Raw genomic sequence first — 22918 nt, 5'->3', positions numbered from 1 at the left:
CTCCTGAAGGTGAAGAGGCGCCCTCAGATGAGTTGTAACTCCTCTGCTTTGCTGTGCAATCATATCTTCATCGTCATTCATCGGACTGCACAGCTAATTCATCATCATCATCTTTAACCAACATTCATCAATGGTGAGTACCAGTATGATTTACATATGTAGTAATCTTAATATGTAAGTAGTATTAAATTTTTTAAAATGTGCATACTTTTTTATTTTTTGTCTTTATCTCTTTTTGTGAATTACGTATAAATACCAATGGTTCCCCTTGAAAAGAAAACGGGACGGCTTGTAACTGTACGAAAGAAAATGTGCGTGGCTGAATACATAGGGGAGACTGGATTATTTTCACCTACAGCTTTTAGCCATACAGCACGTACGTATAAATGCAACGATAAAATGTTTAAGATGGCTTGGAAATGATATTAATAGTATCATTTCAAAGATTAATACAGTAATAAGGTAATAGTTTAATGTATATTTGATGTAGGCTGGTATTTTTGGGCACACTTTGGTGTTTGACCTTTCATGGAAGACAGGTATAAGTGTTTTTAGAGGGAGGTTGTAAATATTCGCGGATTTTAGTTATTCACTGGGGGTCTGGAACGCATCCCCTGCGAATACGGGGGGTTTACTTTATATGACTATTTGATTATTCTTGTTCATTTTTTCTTTTTTTATTTGCAGTTTGCCTGAGCATTTGTAATGAATGATGGGGCCCCTCTTCACCTTAACCTAGTGAGGCTGCATGTATAATAGGATTTCTATTGGTAATTACCAAATCAGGCAAGCAGCTGTAGAGGCTGAAACTAGCTGATTACACCTACAGAACGTCACTTCCTTAGTCACTGTAATCAGAAAGCACTGAAGGGGTAAGAGGACGACAGATAATAAGCAGATAAGACATAAGTAGTTGTAATATGACGCTAGTGGAAGGATACTGAGAAAATTTTCCAAAGGCTCATCTGTGATTCATTCAGCTTTTCTACTTGGATTCAGTTTCTGCAAGGAAGTGTAATGCTTAGACAGAAGAAACAAAAACCATTCCAGAGAATGCTGAAGCCTATAGTAAAATGTGTTAAAAGGACAAATCACTTCGAAGAGGAAGACAGAAAAAGAGTAAGACTGAGAAGTTTGAGGTGAATCCAGGAAGGGAAAAGGATACCGAAGAAAATGATGCTGACAGTGAAAACTATAAAATTAAAGAATATAATATTGGCTCTCCTGATTTATTTGACAGCAAGACTGAATGATTATTTAAAAACCAACACATGTTTTGTATTAAGATTTATGAATTAGGTCAAGGTTCTTTTTGGTGTTCATTGTAGATTAAGATTGATGAAATAGGTTAAGGTTAATTTTGATTGTCATTGAAGATTAAGATTGATGATTTAGGTTAAGATTCTTCTTCTTTATCCTCTGAATCTGTTCCCATCATCCTGCAACAATTGTGTAAAAGAAAATAGCCTCTACATAATAATTTGGTGCCCAACGTGGGGCCTTTCATAGTTAAGAGTGGGGTACATAATTGGAGATGGCTGAAGAAGCAGGTTTGGAAAGTGTTGGGTCAAGTGAAGGGGAGCAAGGTTGGAATGAGAGGTGGAATAGGCTGACAAGCATCATGATCAGCCTGCAGGACAAGTTGGAGGAAGCCCAGAAAAGAGAAGATTAAGTAGTTGCAAGAATGGAGGCGATGGACAAAAAGATATGTGAGTTGGCCAAGAAAGTGAACAAAGCAGCTAAGAGTGGGCCCAATGTTGGGAAGGGAAGTGAGAACGATGAGGTAAAAGGTGCAAGGGAAACGATCCCTAAGAAGTACTTCCTGCCATGAGGAATGTATGAGTGAGGTGAGTGAAAGAAATGCGGACGAAAAAAAGTGGGAAGGAAAGTAGTAGTAGTAGTAGTAGTAGTAGTAGTAGTAGTGGTAGTGGTAGCAGTGGCAGTAGTAGTAGTGGTGGTAGTAGTGGTAGTGGCAGCAGTAGTGCAGGTAGCAGTAGCAGCAGTAGCAGCAGCAGTAGTAGCAGCAGCAGCAGTAGCAGCAGTAGCAGCAGCAGCAGCAGCAGTAGCAGCAGTAGCAGCAGCAGTAGCAGCAGTAGTAGTAGTAGTAGTAGTAGTAGTAGTAGTAGTAGCAGTAGTAGTAGTAGTAGTAGTAGTAGTAGTAGTAGTAGTAGTAGTGGAGGTTCCCGGATTGTGAAATTTTGCATCAGAAATTGAAGAGACATATGAATTTTGATGAGTATGAGAAGTATTGTAGGCAGAAGCCTGGGGAGAATGATAGTGTGTGGATGAAGTGGCTGGGAGAGTTCTTGGAAGGGCAGTTGAGGATGTGCAATAGAAGTATGTGTGCGGGTATGAGTCCGTGAAGGCTAGAGTGATTAGGCAGATGAAGAGAATGAAGGGAAGTGTATACAAGAAAGATGATAGGTTTAAGGTGGTGAAGATGAAAGCTTGTATGCCCACAGGTTAGAAGCCTTGGCCAGGAGGAAGTATGGAAAGGAAGGAATTGAGGAAAACAAACACCTCATGCAGAAGTTCTTGGCCACCATACCAGGGAAAATTAGGGTAATTTTGAATTAGAAGAAAAAAGATCGGAAACAGTGGTCGGGAAAGATTAAATTGGGAGGATGTTTTAGAAATCCTAGAAGACCTGAGAGTCGATGATAATGAACCGAAGGAGATGTACACTGGGTCTGTGGTAGTAAATGGAAGGACATATAAGAACGCTTTGGTGAGTGAGGAGATAGGTGTGATGTGAGCCTTGTTGGAGGAATGTAGGAGAGACTGGGTATAGAAAGAGGAAGAAAGAATGTACAAGTGAATGTGTGGAGTGACGGAAAAAGGAACTGGAGCAGAATCCGAGAGAGGTTTAGGAGTGGGAGTGTGAGTAGAACGAATGTGAATGAGACGGGAAGTCAGATGGGAATGAGTAGTTGTGATATGGAGTGTTACAGGTGTAGAAGGACTAGGCATGTGAAAGCAGATTGCAGATGGCCCAGTGGTGAGTTTTTTGGCTGTGGAAAGAAAGGGGATAAGTTGGTGGACTGCCTGCAAGTGAAGGAGTTGAAGTGTTTTGTCTGTGGAAAGGTGGGGCATCAAGTGAGAGACAGCCAGAGTGGAAGGGGAGTAGGAGTAAGTGGGAGTCGTTGTGGACACTGGAATGAGTGGGCATTTTGCCAGGACATGTAAGAACCCTATGAGTAAGTGTGAAGGATGTGGAATGGAGGGTCATGTGAAGGAAGTCTGCCATACCAAAGTCCAATCCCAGGGAAACTAAGTGTGAAGGGGGTTTACCGTGGTGAGCCCTCAGGTATGGAAGGGATAGATGTGTTGCATGTGAGAGAAGGGTTAGTAAGTGGGAAAGTCAGTTTTTGGGAATGAGTAGATTGTTGTTTGTGTGTTAGGGTACAGTGTGGCAGAGTGTTATTGAAAGCGTTGATTAATACTGGTTGCAGCGGAAAGTGGTTTTCAGAAAGGTGTATGAGAAAATCAAAGAAAATGTAGCACGGAGGGAGGAATGTGCTGGATATGTAAGAGGGATTGGATTGGAAGTAAAGGTGTGCGCGAGGTTCACTGAGTCGGTTACGGTTACAGGATTAAGGCTGGAGGAGGAGGATTTTTACATTGTGGGTAGAGTGAATGAGAGGTATGATATGTTGCTAGGATGTGCATTTTGAAGAAAAACAGGATAAAAATGTACCCAGAACAAGAAATGATAGACATACGAATGGGGAGTGAAATGAGTGTGAAGTTGTATGTAAAGAAGGATGGACAAGTAAGTTTGAAGATGGTTTCTGGAGTGGAGGTGTATGCAATGGAGGACGTACAATTGCCAAGAGATTTGGGGAGTGTGTGGAGTATGAAAGTAGGGTGGAGAACCAATGTTGGAGTCGGCACAGAAACTTTGGGTGGAATATTCATGTTGGATGGTAGCTTTGCATGCTGTGAGATAAGGTGGGTTGCATGTGTTTGATGGAATTATGGATGTAAAGGACCCAAAGGTGTGCATACAGGTGTGTGGGGATGTGAAAAAGAAAAGATACATCTGGGTGATAGATTGGGAAGCTTAAGAAGTGTGGTCGATTTGAGTACAGTAATAATAAACACGTTAAGGGATATGATGTGATGGCCAAGTGGGAAAAGTCAGATGAGTGGAGTAAAGAAAAGCTTAGGGAAAAGGTGAGATTGAATGAGAAGATGAGCAAGAAAGAAAAAGAGCAGGTTGTGGGAAAGAAGGTGTGTTGAGTCAAGGTGATGAGGACTTTGGGACAGCTAGGTCGCTGGAGTTCCCTAGTGGCTGACAGACGACACACTGATTTGTCACAGACCCCAACATTTTCCGGCTCTGGTAACACAAGAGATTGCATTGTGAGGAATTAGAAATGATTGAGTAACTGAACCCAGTAAGTGTTTGGAATTGTGCCGGTACGAAAGCCTGACGGAAGACTTGAGATGGTGTATTGATTATCGGAAAATAATTGAAGTGACAGTGAAAGAAAGATTCCCTATGTGTGTGGTGTTTGACTGTGTGCACAGTATGCATGGGATGTAAGTGTTTAGCAAGATGGATCTGGTAAGGGGGTATTATCAGATCCCAGTGGTGGAGGATTGTAGGCCAATAACTGCTTTCTCGACTACGAAAAACAGTATCACTTCTGCAATCTCAGTCGTGAATTGGTTAATGCCCCAACTGCGTTTCAGAGAGCGATGAATGTGGTACTGGGTGGTTTCCCCCCACGAAAATGTGTTGGTGTTTCTTGACAACATTTTGGTGATGAGTAAGACTGTAGAGGAGCACAAGAGATTCATGCGAGCAGTGTTGAAGAAGTTAGAGGAAGTGGGGGGTGAAAGTCAAGGTGAGTAAGTGTGAGTGAGGTGAGTCTGGTGTACGAATGAAGGAAAAGTTTGTGGAGAAAGTGAGAAATTTCCCTCGACCCAGGACTGTGTGAGAGTTGTGTGGATTTTTGGGACTGATCGAGTTTGGAAGACTGTTCGGGGATTGCAAAGCCACTGTCAGAATGGACAGGTTGTAAGACGAGTACAGTTGTGAGGCGAGATGAAAGGATGGTGAAAGCGTTTGAGAAATTGAAAGAGAAAAAGGTGAAGGATGTGAAGTTGGCTTACCCTAACTATAGTGTGGACACCAGTGATGCCAGTAAGTTAGAAGTGTATACGGATGCGAGTGGAGTGTTGATGGGTGGATGTTTGATGCAGAAGCAAGAGGTGAATGGAATTTATAGAAACAGAGTGATAGCATATGTCAGTAAGGTGTTTAGTTTGGCAGAACAGAAATATTCTACTACTGAGAGAGAATTGGCTGCACTGCGATTTTGTGTGAAAGGATTGCGACCATTTTTGTATGGAGTGAGGTTTGCGGTGCATATGGACCATCAAACTCTAGTGTATCTGCAGAAAATGAAGGCAGTGGATGACAGAATTGCATGAACAGTAGAGGGTCTGAGTGACTTTGATTTTGTGGAAGAATATATCCCAGGTAAAAAAAAGTGAAAGAAGAGAAAATAAGACATAAGACAAGAGCATCTGTTAAGAGGATTGGTAGCAGCACATGAGAGTAAGGGGTCTGGTGACTCAATGTTTAAAAGCATGTGGTATGAACTGAATGATTTGGTAAGTGAAGGTCTGAAAGTGTGAATGAACTGAGGGTGGAGGTGATTGAGGAAGTTTGCAAGAGGCCTGGATGTTTGGAAGCGTCAAATGTGGAGCAGTATCAAAAGAGTCTGAGAGCTTTGATGTGTCCTGGAGTAGCCCCATATCAGGAAGTTTTGATGGCAGTGAGTAAGAAGCATAAGGTGATTGTGTCTGTACATGCTGGGGGTGAGAAACCTATAATGTATCAGCATGAGGGAATGAAAGAGAGTGAGTGAGCTGCATCTGCAGTGTTTGAGTGGGGTACACTATAACTGGGTTGTAGAGAAAAAGATCTATGAAAGGAAGTGTGAGAAGGAGGAAAATGTTGAACAGAGAATGTCAGAGTTGTTGGAAATGGAAGGTGATATAGTAAGGAGGTAAGTGAAGGATGTTTGGTTGGTGGAAGAGACAAGTGTCAGTGTGTACACAAGAGGGGGAATACAATGACTGTGCGAGTAGATAACAGTAGAGGACAGTGCTGTGGTTTGGTTTACACGGGAGCGCAAATATCGTTGGTGAATGCGTGTGTGATTAGGGATGTTGAGAGAGTGACTAGGAGTGTTAAAAGGAGAGCAGTTAATGTGTCAGTAAGAGGTACAGCAGGAAGATCGGTTGAATGGGAGAAACTGAGGTTGAAGGTACAGTTGGGAGAGTTTGAGGTGGAAGCTTGTTTTGTGGTACTGGGAGATGAGCAAATGCCATGTTGTTTCCTGTTTGGGATGGATTTCTTGAGGAAAAATGGATTAGTAGTGGATGTTGGCAAAGGAATTCTATTGACAGATGAGGTTGTAATATGGAAAATTTAAAGTGAGGCAGTAAATAGGGCCAGGTTTGTGGGAATGACTAACAGGAGTCTGAGTGAGGAGGAGGACAGTGGAGTTGGACAAGAGTGGGAATGAATTGCTAACAACAGAGGATGTTGAGGAGATGCAGCAGAAGTGTTTGACAGTGAGTGAGTTGAGGAGGTGTATTAGAGAGTGAGTACCTGAGAGAAGAGAATCCAGGTAAAAAAAGTCACAGGAAAAAAAAAAGTCAAATTAATTTTTCCTAGACAGTGATCCACAAGGGTTTTAACGCGGTATGTATCCACCTTTGTGAGGTGTTTAGTACAAGCCCCTTGGGGATTTTTTTTTTTTTTTTTGATTTAACCCGGTATGTGTCCACCTTGTCACATGCTTAGTACAAGCCCATTGGGGATGACTGTAAAAAGATAAACAAAAGACAGTAACTATCATAAAGATAATGACCCCAAGAAATATTATGAATTTTTCCCTGTGACTTTATTACCAGCCACTATAAATTAATGTAACTTTTTTCCTAGCCAAAATTGAGACTTTTTTCCTAGCCAAAATTGTGACTTTTTCTCCTGTGACATTATTACTGGCCATCAGGCGAAGGTGGCCTTTGTTCTTGAGTAAATGGATATGGTTTGCTGAGAAATTTGTGTTGTGTGAAGGAGTGGTGTATTTTGCAAGAGAGAGGATGGGAGAGTTGATGTATGTTCCAGTGCTCTCGATGAGTGGAGCAGTGGGGATGTGTGTTAGTCCATGAGAAATATGGACATATGTGGAAGTTTAAGTTAATCGAGTGCATTAAAGAGAGAATGGTTTCCCCGTACTTAAGGAAAGTTTGTACGGATGTGGTGGTTACATGTGAAGAATGTCAGAGGGGAAAATATCAGAGTGTGTATGCTAGCCCACCTGTTTTGAAGTTGAGTATGAAAGAACCGTTTGAGTTAGTGGTGATTGATTGTGTAACTTTTGGTAACTGCAAGGGGAAATGCAGGAGTGGTTGTTACGGTAGATCATAAGAGTAAGTTTGTAAGTTGTGAAGCGGTGAAGAATAAAACTAGTGAGAATGTTAGAAGAGTGGTCAATATGGTCTTGTTGCCTGCATGTGTGAGGAAGCCAGCAAGAAAGTTGAGTGACAATGGGCCAGAGTTTGTTGGTAGACTGTTTGAGCAAGTTGAGAGTAGGGTAACCAGCATGTAGTAACAATTCCATACATGCCGTGTGCCAATGGGTTGGCAGAACGAACCATAAGGACTCTGAGCTTAGACAGAAGAAACAGAAAACTATCCCAGAGAATGCAGAAGCCTATAGTATAAACTATTCCAGAGAATGCCAAAGCCTACAGTATAGTGTGTTAAAAGGAGAAATCACCTCAAAGGGGGAGACAGAAAAAGAGTAAGACTTGACAAGTTGAGGTGAATCAAGGAAGGGAAAAGGTTACTGAAGAAGTTGATGTGACAGTGAAAACTATCAAAGTAAAGAATATCATATTGGCTCTCCTGATTTATTTGACAGCAAGGCTTTCAATGATTCTTTAAAAACCAACACATTTTGTATTAAGAATTATCAATTATAGGTCAAGGTTCTTTTTGGTGTTCGTTGTAGATTAAGACTGATGAATTTGGTTAAGGTTCTTTTGATGGTCATTGTACTATTAAGATTTATAACTTAGGTTAAGGTTCTTTTGATGGTTGTTGTAGTATTAAGGTTAATAAATTAGGATGGGTAAAGAGAGTTTTCTTCAACCTCTAAATCTGTTCCCATCATCCTGCACTTACATGGTGATATTTCTGTTCGAACGATTAGTTGGCGCATTTCAGAGCTTGGATACACCAGCCACCGCCCAATTAAGAAGCCGATTCTCAGCCTTATGCAGAGGCATAAAAAGGTCAATTTTGACATGAAATATAGTGAGTGGGATGAGTCTCAATGGATGAGTTTGCTGTGGTCCGATGAATCCACTTTTACAGTCCCATGCTACAGGGGTGGAAATGTTTACCGAAGGCAGAAGTAACACTCTCGACCGTCGTTACCTTGAAGGGACAGTTAAACACCCTGATTTGCTTATGGTATGGGGTGCTTTTACAGGATAAGGTGTAGCAAAGCTCCATATACAGTATTTGAAAAGAATGTTGAAGTGAATCAACACAATTACTTGGAACTTTTGTGTGATGTTTTGCCTGACGCATTTGATGATACCAAGGCCACCATCTTCCAACAAGATGGGGCTAGGGATCAAACAGCCAAGACTGTTATTCAGTGGCTTGATAACTGCCAAGTGAATTATATTAAAGACTGGCCTCGCAACAGCCCTGACATAAGTCCAATAGAAAACTTGTGGCAGATTGTCAAGCAAGATCTTCAAGTAAAAGATGTGTCATCCATCCCAAAAATAGAAAAGAAAATCCATGCATCTTGGGATAAAATACTTAAGGAAGCTCTTCGTAACCTTGTCTTATCTATTCCTAAGAGATTAAATCCCATTATCAAGTGTAAAGGTTGTCCTATTAAATATTATCAAAAGTACTGTATGTGAAATTAAGCACAAGTATTCTATTTCTCTTTTATTATTATTTTTATGATATTGCTGGTGATATCATAAAAATAATAATAAAAGAGAAATAGAATACTTGTGCTTAATTTCACATACAGTACTTTTAATATTTAATAGACAACCTTTATATATATATATATATATATATATATATATATATATATATATATATATATATATATATATATATATATATATATATATATATATATATATATATAGATATTACTGTATATATAATGACAAGGTTTATGACCTGACCTAATTATTTGTTTTTGCAATCTGTGTTTCCCTTCCCTTCCTATATTAATGAACTTATGCATAAAGTCCACTGAAAATCCCTACGTTCCTCACATCTATTCTCAAGATCACACTTTATAACCCCTGCAACTGGCACAAACAGTGTATCTATCTACCTCAAAAATCAGCATTCTACTAACACTACTATAATCATCCTACCGAACATGTTGTTTTTAGCCTTGAAATCACTGGAAGGCATCCTAGGAAAAATAAAAAATACAGTACTGTGAGAACAACAACCAACAAAGACCATGAAAACCTAATGAGCACCCATACACAATGGCAGCAAGGAGAATCCTGCCAAGAGCTAAAATGTTCGAAACACACCTGGTGGAGAACAGGTGTACTAGATAGTCTTCTGGGTCAGCCATTCGATTTCTTCTTTTGTTTGACGCTGAATCACCAATCGGTGTGGAGATATAAGCTATCTTCAACAGTAGGTAAGATTCACCACATATAGTTACTTATTTAGACAATCCAATGTTAAGTACACTCATGTGATTGTAACTAAATTTTAAAACTGTGGATGCTAGCTGCTTATTACATAGGTAACATATAAAAATCTCTTATGCTTAGGCATTCTGCATGAGGAAAAATGAATGTTCTATACTGATACTTTATTGTTACTAAAACTGCCAAGTATGGTGGTTACTAATGACAAAAACTGATAAAATATTTTCCTCCCGAAATGGAACTTATTGTATTTGATTTTTATTTCTTATCTGATTGTATTTAATCTTTTATATTATCTGTGTAATGGGAACCAAACATTCCACATTACAAATGTGTGCTCAACCTTAGCCTTAAAAGACTTTCACAGGACAAAACTACAGCTCTACCTCGTCATATCTATCGCAACCATAGGTTTCATACTTAATTCTCAAAACATAAAGAGCAATGAAAGTCCTCAAGTTTAATGCCTTACCTGTTCTATATTTTTTATGACAACTGCAGGTCTCAATAATGATGAAAAGTGTGCATTAAGTCTTGGCAAAAGAGTTAGCAAAAGTTGCAATGAACGCCATGCAAGGGCTAAATTTCTTGTTGTAATTGTCTTCAATCCTAGTGCAACAGCACCAGCTTCAATAAGCAACCTAAAATAGAATGCATTTATGCATTTATATATATATATATATATATATATATATATATATATATATATATATATATATATATATATATATATATATATATATATAATGGCAGTCCCTGGTTATTGGTGGGGGATCCGTTCTGACAGTGTGATGATGAGTGAAAATGGTTGATAACCGAAAATCAGTGACTTTCGGTGCTTATTGGGACCAATAATTGGGTATCAGCATTGATAACTGGAGATCGGTACCTCTGTTAGGTGTGTATTGGCACCAATACCTGATTATTGGCACCAATGAGTGGAAATTGGAGCATATTGGCACCGAAACTCAGCGATTTTCATCGACAGACAAGCACTGTAAAACGGATCGCTGATAACCGAGCCCGCCAATAACTGGGGACTGCCTGATAGATAGATATATATATATATATATATATATATATATATATAATATATATATATATATATATATATATATATATATATATATATATATATATATATATATGTATGTATATATATAATTATACAATTTATAAATTTCATTTACAAATCAACATGATCAACAATATAAAACTATTGCAAGTCTTTTGAACAGTAATTATCTTCCATACTTGCAAACTAATATGTGGTAAAACACTCACCTACAGGTATCAGAATTAAATCTCCTGAGAAGATCTGTTAGACGAGTTAGTAACTGTTGTGCAGCTAATCTAAGTGTAGCAGCACATTCAGCATATTCAACAATCAAACGTACCACCACTAAACATACTCCCACTACTATATATTCCTCTCCACCAACAACCACACCACCACAGCTACTACTACTGCTATTTACACCACTACCACTACTACCAACATTCACACCATTGCTGGTGTGTTCAGCAATGCCATTGCTGATGGTTGAAGTGGTACTGGTGGCAGTGGAAGTAGAAGTTATGGTTACAGTTGACACTGGTGAAATTCTTCTGGCTGGGCTTGAATCTTCCTCCATTTTTCCTTCTCCCACAATGGCTGGGGGGCTAACTAGGGTATCTGTAGTGAAGAATATAATACTCAATTAAGGAATAACAAGGTATCCAAATATGAAGCTCATACTGAAAAAACAATGGCTGTCTCCCATAATGGGACTTGAACTTCTGAAAGGCTGAACAACAGTTTTCTATTCTACCCTATATTATCATCATCAATAACAGACAGTTTAACCAGGCCACTGAGTAAGAGTTAAGATTCTTAACTCTAATAAGGCCAGTCAGAAGGGTTTTAAAGTAATTGCAAGATCTTAAATATCTTATCTAAATTCTTACAACTACTTTAAAATTAAATGACTGGATAACTCAAAACTTTGAAGTTCTGACAAAATTCTTTCCAGGCTTAATTTCCAATATTTGTATGTTGTTAAGTGAAAATTGAACCATCAATAAAGATATGTTAATATATTTAACTGTAAGTACTGTTCTGCATTCTATGCACTCAATGATTGAGTCATGTAGGATTTTCATCTAATACCCCTGGATCACAAGTCTGACAAGTCCACAGGTGGGATAATATTAGTTCAAGGTAACATTTAGTTTAATATGTTAAATTTGCTATTGTCAGATTCATTAGTACACAATGCCTACCATTCCATTTACTATAGATGACTGAGTTTAGAGATATTAATGTATCACTGGCATGACCAAGTATACTGTATTTGATCTAGTCACAGCAAATGCAGCTTTCTTTTCAATGTCTACATGTGCAGGGATCCAACATTCCAACATTTATAAAGGCTTCCCTGCAGTGGATCCCTAAGCCCTCACCTTGTCAAAAGGGGATCAGAGGGGTTTTTATGTTCAGGGTATAGTAATTCATAATTCAATAAAGGGTATGTACAGTACAGAGAGAGAGAGAGAGAGAGAGAGAGAGAGAGAGAGAGAGAGAGAGAGAGAGAGAGAGAGAGAGAGAGAGAGAGAGAGAGAGAGAGAGAGGAATGTTTACATCGAAGCATAATGCAGTAGCACACACACTCCTTCACAATACTGTTTCATTTATAATTTATGTGTAGGGTATGTGCGAACACACACACCCTTTAATTTCAACAACTTTTTAGTAGTGTTCTGAACATGAATTTGCTTTGAACAGTCATCATTGAGACATGCCATAGGGAGACATAACATAGGATGTTGTAATGTAATGCACAAACACTGTGTATTACAAAACCGAAAGGATTTCATTTTCGGTAAATTGTAATAGGCTGGGCTTTCAAACAAAATTACCAAACTTATGGCTTATGTAAAAATTCATAACCATCTCTTATAATTAACTACCACTTACCAGAGAAGTGACATAAACAACATCGAGTATGACATAAACAAACGAATTGGGAAACACTTGTTTTGTGACTTTGACAGATTTTACTTTAACATAAAAGTATGTTATTTTAACTTTGTGTATCCAATTTACATTTATGTAAAAGAATAAAAATAATAATTCCAGTAATACATTCAAGTCTTTTAGCAACAAAAGTTATTCTCTTTCATCTTCCTCGTTGGGCGGGTGGGCTCCGTTCTCAGCTAGCACTCTGCCGGCCGCGAGTTCGAATTTCCGGCCGGCCAATGAAGTATAAGAGGAATTTATTTTTGGTGATAGAAATTCATTTCTCACTATAATGTGGTTTGGATTCCACAATAAGCTGTAGGTCCCTTTGCTAGGTAACCAGTTGGTTCTTAGCTACGTAAGATAAATCTAATCCTTCGGGCCAGCCCTAGGAGAGCTGTTAATCAGCTCAGTGGTCTGGTTAAACTAAAGTATACTTAACTTTTTTCCTAATTCTTTTGCTAGCAGGCTCAATCAACTGATTCTGAGAACGTAAACATTAGAAATGGCGGGACAATAATTTTTTACACATATTCTGATGACGATATAACAAGTTAGTATTACAGTATACATGGATCCTGTGAGTAAAATAAGTTTCAATACCATTACCTTACCTTTATCTTAAATATAGCTGCAATAACCTATCTGACTTATGCAAATGATATATTATGAGTGTAACACCTTGCCTATGTCAATAGTTCACACACACATTTTTGTTTCTCATGTATGGTAAGAAAGTTGCTGTATAAAAATACATTAATGATGATAAAACCATGGTGGGTGTGGGTAAACACAGGTAAGCTACCTGCCTACTGAACTGTATCATTTACATGAGAGAGCAGAAGGGGTTGCATTTTTTTCATTGTATTTATGCAGTGCACTTTTGTTACAAATATGGGGGGAAAAGTAGATAATTGCCTTTTGCATAAAGTTTTCAGTTTAAAATGTGATGGTTGCTGTTTATAAGCATACTGAGTGTTTATAGTTATGTGGTACTGACAAGGTTGGGTGAGGAAGGGTATGGAGATGCGCGTCGCTAAAATCGATGCCTATAGGTTGCGTAAGGTCGACGACAATATTATCAATGCTTTGTTTTATAAATTGCAGTAAATTTAGTCCCATGCCTTAGCTCTGCTTGAGTGACATCACCAGCCTCACCAACCATTCAGCTCACTCTTGAACATAAACGATGCCAGATTTCTCCTAATCATAGGTATAAATGGAAAAATTATAAACCTTCCTTCAGCGGGCGGGGGGGGGGGGTTAGCCAGGAAGCTTTTGTATCTTGAAGTTGAGCAACAGTCAAAGATTTTTATAGATCTTAGTTTATTTTGCAATTTATTTGAGATAATGACTTCTTATGATGATGCATGTTCATTCATTATTATCATACAGTGATTTTGATGTCAATAATTACAATGACAGTGATGATTGTGACAATAACTGGAAACTTCATGGGCCTCCCCCATCCCCCAAAACCCTTCCTCAGTCTTTCATGAGTGTAAGCAGTGTTACCAACATTTTCCAGAGGCTGCGCAGTACTGCCAACTACTGTAGATTGGTTTTTTAAATTTTTAAAAATCTATGTATGTACTGTATATCATATATCTTTAGTCCTTGGTCCCTGGTCTGTGTGTGTCAGATAATGTCAAGGTCTGGATAATGAAGATCTGGATAATCACGAGATTGCTGTATACATACATACATGCAAATATATATATAATATAATTTATATATATAGAGTCATACCCCAAATTTACATGAGGTTAGGTTCCAGAACCCCTTGTGCAATGCAGATTTTTGCATAAGTTTGGCACGGTCTCTACAAACGCTAATAAATCCTTACTTCTAAAGTTTAAACACTAAATATGATCCTAATCATGCTCTGAAATTATTAAGCTAGCTTTTGAATGAAATTAAAGTTACTGTAATTTCATTTAAAAGTTAGCTTAATACATCACCCTTAAAAAAAAAAAAAAATGGTTGACATAAAAACAGAGAGTTGGAAGAAAATTTCTCTCCCTCTCCCCTTCTGACCGATCTATTTTTAGAAGTCTTCTCAACCTCTTTTTAATAACTTCTTTACTCTATGTCTCTTTCTCTTTGTTCTGAAATATTTTTTCATGAACAAACAGTATTTTTTACTTGGACTGATACAACTCTTAGTTATTATGTCTCTATGTTTCAAAACGTATTTGCCACACAAGCACATTTACAGTTCGTAGACTGCACAGGTAAAATTAGATCAGTTTAAACTATCTACTGTACAGGTACAATGTACAGAGAAATATTAAGTTGTAAAAATGTGTGAGCGCTAACGAGAGAGAGAGAGAGAGAGAGAGAGAGAGAGAGAGAGAGAGAGAGAGAGAGAGAGAGAGAGAGAGAGAGAGAGATTACTCTTACGATAGATATCAAAAGATGGAAATTCATGATTTATGAAGGAAAAATGAAAAAGAAAGAAGAGAGAGAGGGAGAGGAGACAGTACCAGAAATCCTTTGACACGCTGTGGGCAATGATTGATGCATTTGACAGCTTTGCCCTCGCCCCTCTCTTCAAAGATTTCTCAAAAGATCAGGAAATTATATTTGTTTGTTTAAAATATCAAGTAATTTACTGTAGAAATGTATAAATTTTGTAATTACAGTTATATGATTATTATTATTACTATTATTATTATTATTATTTTTTTATCTTATTAATATTTGAAAATTAGTACTTATTATTAGCTAAATCATTTATCATACAAAACAAGTAAACTTACATGTAACTATAAAAATTCTCTCATCTCTTACTGAGATGAGAGAATTTTTATGGTTACATGTATATGTTTATTTGTTTTGTATGATAAATAAACGATTTACCTAATATTACTTTTCAAATATTAATAAGATTAATAAGATTAAATAATAATAATAACCGTAATTACATAATTTATACATTTCTATAGTAAATTATGTTTTAAACAAACAAATATCATTTCCTGATCTTTTGAGAAACCTTTGAGGAGAGGGGCGAGGGAAAGCTGTAAATGTGTCAATTGTTGCCCATAGCACGTCAAAAGATTTCTGGTACTATCTCTTTCTCTCTCTTTTTTTTGTCTTTCTTCATTTCCCTTCATAAATTATGAATTTCCATCTTTTGATATCTAACGTAAGAATAACTCTCACTCTCTCTCTCTTGTATAACTGATAAATAATTTCACTTTCTTAAGTAAGGACAACCCTTATCTCTCTCTCTCTCTCTCTCTCTCTCTCTTTCATTCTCTCTCTCTCTCTCTCTCTCTCTCTCTCTCTCTCTCTCTCTCTCTCTCTCTCTCTCTCTCATGTGACATTCTCTCACTGAGATGTATTCGTTCTTGGTCGGAATAATCAACCCGATATCACGCATACAACATACAATTAGCGAATGACCTATAGCTAGACTAAGTTGTTTTTTCAAGTGAATTATTAAAAATTGAACATCATGGAAGTGTCTAGCAACAATAGTGGTAAGAAATGGAGGAACCTTGCTTGCCTTGCTGATTACCAATATGATGACTTGGCAAACAGGGAGCTAGGGTTTCTTATCACTGAGATCAATAACAACTCCAACCAAAAAGATGCAAAAATATTCAAAGACATATTGAAAGGATATGATCCTTCAAACTGGAGCAAGTCTGCAGAAAACATAATGAAAATAACTGAAGGAGTACCAAAGAAATTTCAAGTGATTAACAGGCTTATAAATAAAATTGACATCAATCAACACATTCCAACAAAGAAAATGAATAAGGTGAATATAGTGAATACACTGAATGATGCAATAGGAAAACAAATGCCTAAAACATGTAATCTATGTAATGTGTGGTATAGCATTGTAAATCCACAAAACCTGATCAGGAAATGCTATGCATGCCATGTACCTACTCATCCTACATGTGCAGAAGTCCAGCAAAATAAAAATAAGGACACAAGAGTATTTTGCTCAACATGTCTGGTATGGATAGACAATGTTATTAAATCAAGACTTAATGTGCAAATAGTAGAGGATGAAGATGAGGATGAGGAAGAAGAGGAAAATGGAAAAGAAGAAAATAAGATTGAAGAGATAGAAAAAAATAATGAAAACAAAGAACAGGATTAGAGTATGGATGCAGAGAAACTCATAGATTCTACATGAGGCAATACAGCAGCATACATACGAGGTAATAAATTATGACACGATAACCCAAAATAAAATCCCAAAGAGGTTGTACTCAGATCTTCATACTGATGGGAAAGAGCAAGAAAAAAAAAAAAAGACACAGTCTGCACCCTTTTGAAAAGAAGGAATTGCAGATTCGGTGAAAGATGTTAATACAAGCATCCCAAGATATGTCACAATTATGAGATTTATGGCAAATGTGCATATATAGACAGCTATGAGGATGAATGCAGCAATCTACATCCAAAAATATTTAAAAACTTGAGAGAAGGAAAAGGATGTAGGTTCAACAAAAAACATAGATATATGCATCCTGTAGCCATGAAGAACAAAAATTAAATTCAAATACATATTAAAAATCAAAGTAAAAATGAAGCAAATAAAGAAAGGAACAAAGAACATGAGATGAAGGAAAAAAGCAAGCCAACACCACATTATGAAATGTCAGCATTGAGATATGAGGCATCAGCACCTAGGTACAGTGCAAGGAACAAGCAATGCATCTACAATGCCAGGGGATGGTGCAGATACGGAGATAAATGCAGATACAAACACAAAATGAATAAATATGAAGATGGAAGATCAAATATATTGGAAAAGTTGGATTTTTTAATGTCTGAATTTCTGGAAATGAAAGGACAACATATCAGAACAGGAAAGAGACATCGGAAAATCCTTATTATTACCCATATTAGATCATGGGGATAACATGCAAACCATCATAGTGATGAATGCACATGGTTTAGATTCGAGTAGCTCAAAAAGAAAAACAGAGTTCTTAGAAGAACTAACCCAAAGTGAAAAAAATAGATATACAGTAATACTTCGATCTTACACGATTCGAGTTGCGCGAATTCACACACACACGAACTTCTCACTGGAACCTAACTAATGGGCATACGCGATTTTTTCACAGACACACGAAATTCTTGAGAAACCCTGCAGAAGTGGGTGTTTAATTTTTTAAGTAATTTACAAGTTTTCATTCTTTTATGTGTAAAATCTGTATGAAAAATGCATTTCATGCTTCTATGTGTAAAATCTGTATGAAAATGCATTTCATGTTTTAATGTGCAAAATCTCTATGAAAAATGCATTTCATGCTTTCATGTAAAATCTCTATGAAAACGATTTCATGCTTTCAAGTGTACAATCTGTATCGAAAATGTATTATTCTTATTTTTGTACATGCATAAATATAATGCAAAGGTATTTTCAGCACATTCACTTAGTGTACTTTTACAAGATGTGATACCCATTTGCAAAGTTACTGCACTTTTCAAAGATGATACCCCTGCAGAAAATGCTTGTTTAATGTTTGAAGTACATTTATAAGTTTTCATGCTTTTAACTGTAAAATCGATATAGAAAATTTATATTTATATTTCTGTACATAAATATCATACAAGTATTATGTCCATTTGCAAAGTCTTTGTCACAAGGACTTTACATGACCTTGAGATGAGGTTGTTCATTCGCGCTCATTTATTAAAATGAATTCTTTAACGTAATATCAGAGATGTAACTAAGAGTTGTATAAGTGTCATTCTTTGAAAATTACTCTGTTCACCTCGGAGAAAAGTGCTGGTGCAATCTGTATGTGCATGTAATTACAGCACGTTCAGTTGGTGTACTTTTACAAGATGTGATACCCTGCATTTTTCAAAGATGATACCCCTGTAGAAAGTGTGCATAATTTTTAAGTTTTCATGTTTTTAGGTGTAAAATCAGAATGGAAAATTTTTATTTATATATTTGTGCATAAATACGATACAAAAGCAGTACAGTTACTTTATTACAGTATATCTCTCTTTCTCTCTCTCTCTCTCTCTCTCTCTCTCTCTCTCTCTCTCTCTCTCTCTCTCTCTCTCTTCTCTCTCTCTCTCTAAGTAGTTAGCGCTCAAACATACGTTTACAACTTATTATTCTCTGTACGTCATTACCTGTACAGTATATAATTTTAAATTGATTGAATTTTACCTGTACTGTACTACCTTCTACGAACATTATGTACGTTTTCGATGTTTTATGGAATTGTACTTTTGTTGGCTGTGACGTTTTGCCTAGTGACGCAAAGAAAACGGCTTTTACTCTAAGTGACAAAGAAAACGGCATCCCATGAATTAGGGGTAACATTAGTATACTGTAAATGCGCTATCATGAAACTGTTCAGTACTCAATTTTTATGTCAACAATTTACTGTATTCCTTTTTTAAGGGTAATAAGCTAAATCTTAAATAAAATTACACTAACTTTAGTTCATTTAAAAGTTAGCTTAATACTTTGGGAGCATGATTAGGGTCATATTTAGTACTTAAACTCTGGAAATAAACATTTATTAGCATTTTTAAAGACCATGCCAAACTTACGCGAAAATTCACCTTGCACGAGGGGCTCCGGAACCTAACCTCGCGTAATTTCGAGGTATGACTGTAATGAATATAAGTGAAACCTGGTATTCCCAAGAGACTGGTAATGATGGTCAGATAAAGGGTTTCCGAACTTATAGATCAGAAAAAATAGGAATCAAGGGGGAACTGCGATATATGGGAGAGACGTAAATCAAGGAAAAATCTGTGAGAAATATATTAACACAGAATGTGAATTAATAGCGGTACAATTTGAATCTGAAAAATTAGTGAACATCGTAATATACAGACCCCTAATACTAAAGAGTTTGACATAATAATAGACAAATTGGATATGTAGAAATCACAAAGACTGGACTATACTCCTATCCAGAGACTTTAACTTTCCTTTGGCAGATTGGAAAGAAAGAATAGGAGATTATGGTTGTATTTATGCATATAAAAAAGAGAGTAATAGTAGCGCAGAAGATATGAGGCAATTTGAAAAGCTATTAGTTATGCTACTAGAGCATAACATTCAGCAAATAAATCACCTACCAACAAGAAAGGATAATATTTTAAACCTAGCATTTGTGAACGTGGTGAATTACGTTAAAGAAATAATAGTGTATAATACAAGTATTTCAGACCATAATGTCATAGAATTAACAGTCCTTTCCAAAGCAAGTGAGAACAGAGATAAGCAAGAGACAAAAAAGTGGGAAGGATATGGAAAATACAATTTCTACAGTAAGAATATAAAATGGTCAGAAATAAATGAAAATTAAACAAAGAATGGGAAAATATATTCGTAAGTGATAATATACAGGTAAATATGGATATATTATATAAAATATTAGAGAAAATAGTGGATAAATATATACCGAGGAAGAAAAGTAAACATTAGTCATGCATATCAAGAGACAGAAGGATCTTGTTCCAGAAAATCAGAAAGTGGAAAAAAGGCTTTGCAAAAGAAAAGAATGCATGGAAAGTGATGGAACTAAAAAGTATGATAGAAAATGCAGAACAAAAGATTATACAATCAAAAGAAAATGAAAAATGGGACTTAGAAGAGAAGACCATACAAAATATCAAGCAAAACCCCAAAATATTTTACTCATATGAGAAAAAGATGAATGATAGAAGAGTAGAAATAGGTCCTCTAAGCATTGAAGGGCGATTAACAAATGAAAAAAAGGAAACATGCAACATATTAGCAGAAAGATATAAGACAGAATTTACACCTAGAATTTATAATGAAGATGATACAGAAATAAGAGATGAAAACAGTGAATATTTATCAGACATAGATATTAATGAAGCCGATGTTGTGCAGGCTATTAACAAAATTACAAATGGATCAGCAGCTGGACCAGGCAGTGTCCCTGCCATTTTGTTAAAGAAAGTAGTTTATTCTATCGCAAAGCCGCTCGCAATACTATGAAGACAAAGTGTAGAGACAGGCAAGATTTATGATGAACATTAATTAATATATATTACCTCTATTTTCAAAAGTGGATCAAGACTAGAGGCCTGTGAGTCTAACATCACATATTATGAAAGTGTATGAAAGGGTAATGAAGAAAAATATAATGAAACATTTAATGAAAAATAGTTTAATATAGGACAAAAAGGTTTTGTACCTGGAAAAAGTACACAAACCCAACTGTTAGTCCACCATGAAAACATATATAAATATGATAAACAAAAAAGATACAGATGTGGTTTACCTAGACTTTGCAAAAGCTTTTGACAAGGTAGACCATAACGTATTAGCAAAAAAAATTAGAAAATATAATATTGTGGACAAAGTAGGAAGATGGATAAAAGAATTTTTGCAAAACAGTAAACAGATAGTGACTGCAAACGATGAGAAATCGGTTGAAGCTAGGGTAATATCCGGTGTGCCACAAGGTACGGTGTTAACTGCATTGCTCTTTGTTATTATGATTGCAGACATAGACAGTAATGTTAAGGACTCAGTAGTGAGAAGTTTTGCCGATGACACAAAAATAAGTAGGGAAATTACTTGTGATGAAGATAGGAACTTGCTACAAAGAGGTCTAAACAAAATATATGAATGGGCAGAGGTAAATAGGATGGTATTTAACTTTGATAAATTTGAATCAATAAACTATGGTGATAAAGAAGGAATGCTATATGCATATAGGGGACCTAATAACGAGACAATCACAAATAATGAAGCAGTTAAAGACCTTGGTGTGATGTTGAATAGGAATATGTTATGCAATGATCAAACAGCAATACTATTGGCGAAATGCAAAGCAAAAATGGGAATGTTATTCAAGCACTTCAAAGTAAGAAAAGCCAAACACATGATTATGCTTTATAAAACGTACGTACGTAGTCCACTTGAATATTGCATTATGATATGGTACCCACACTATCAAAAGGATATTGCACAAATAGTGAGTGTACAAAGGTCCTTTACAGCTACAATAGGAGAAGCTAAGGACCTTGACTACTGGGAAAGACTACAATTCTTAAAATTATATAGTCTTGAAAGGAGAAGAGAACGCTACATGATAATACAGACATGGAAACAGATAGAAGGAATTACCGAAAACATCATGGAGCTAAAAATATCAGAAAGAGCAAGCAGAGGTAGATTAATAGTGCCCAAAACTATACCAGGAAAACTAAGGAAAGCACACAGGATATTAATCCATTACGCATCAGCATCGATAATGCAGCATCTATTCAATGCGTTACCAGCTCATTTGAGGAACGTATCAAGAGTGAGCATAGATGTGTGTAGTAGGACCCAGAGAGGGAGCCCCAAACGAGGCTACAAGATGTGTTTCTAGGGTTGGAGTGCAATCGAACCAGGTAGAAGGACTAGTTCCCAATGGAGTAATCACCCTAGCATTAGCTTTAGTTCCTTGTCAGAAGACCTATTTCCCTATGCTCTCTTTCTGCTGGTCTCTTTTGCATTTCAAAAATTCAGGCACTCTTCCCCACTTCCTTGGCCTGAGGGCTTAAGGAGGGGTCAAATTACCCAGCAAACAAGGACTCTCAACTGGGGAAGAACAGTTCACACTCAGCTAAGCCACAAGACAGATGTATCTCGTCAGGACCCAACTCAGTCCACATCTCCTGGCACTTTGCCACCACAACTGGTATTGGTCACAAGAGACCTGGATGGCAAGTTGTCTCTCAGTTGGTAACTGAAAACCCCTTGGATCATCTGGCTATTCTGCAAGTGCATGTGCAAGGTTGGATTGCTAGTTAAGTCTGGTCACTACAGTACCAGTTCCTTTACCTACCACTAAATCTCTTCCTTTCCACACTTTTCATCTCCCAAGAAAATTCTCTTGTTCCATTCTTGTTACTGCTAGTGCGTGTAATCCATTTTATAAAGTAAATCTAGGAATAGATTAATCCCTTGAAATCAGCAACAAAGTGTTAATTATCCCTCCATGGTGTCAGATTATTATAATTGATACAATCTGTCATGTATAGAGTCTTATCTGGAATAATTCTATTTCCAGATGTGTTACCTCAGCCCATGTATCTCTATCACCAACCTGACTTGCGAATTGCTCATAGGGGCAATCAATTCATCATTGCAAGATTACCTGTTCCTACAGCTGATTGCAAGATTCACTTACTGTATTCTTG

At 36.9% G+C, this 22918-nt stretch overlaps 1 protein-coding gene across 1 annotated transcript in view; it reads right to left on the bottom strand.

The window, feature by feature from the left end:
- Window positions 1–22918, bottom strand: part of scat (VPS54 subunit of GARP complex scat) — a 253813-nt gene that overhangs the window by 118655 nt on the left and 112240 nt on the right. Inside the window, exons 14-15 of the mRNA XM_067094594.1 lie at window positions 11029–11419; window positions 10217–10385 (exon numbers count right to left, since the gene is read on the bottom strand). Coding sequence (XP_066950695.1) covers window positions 10217–10385; window positions 11029–11419 — 560 coding nt within the window. The remainder of the gene's footprint in view (window positions 1–10216; window positions 10386–11028; window positions 11420–22918) is intronic.

The sequence above is a fragment of the Macrobrachium rosenbergii genome, chromosome 51 (assembly GCF_040412425.1).
Source record: "Macrobrachium rosenbergii isolate ZJJX-2024 chromosome 51, ASM4041242v1, whole genome shotgun sequence".
NCBI classification, from domain to species: Eukaryota; Metazoa; Arthropoda; class Malacostraca; order Decapoda; family Palaemonidae; genus Macrobrachium; species Macrobrachium rosenbergii.
This window is presented reverse-complemented; position numbering and strand designations above follow the sequence as displayed.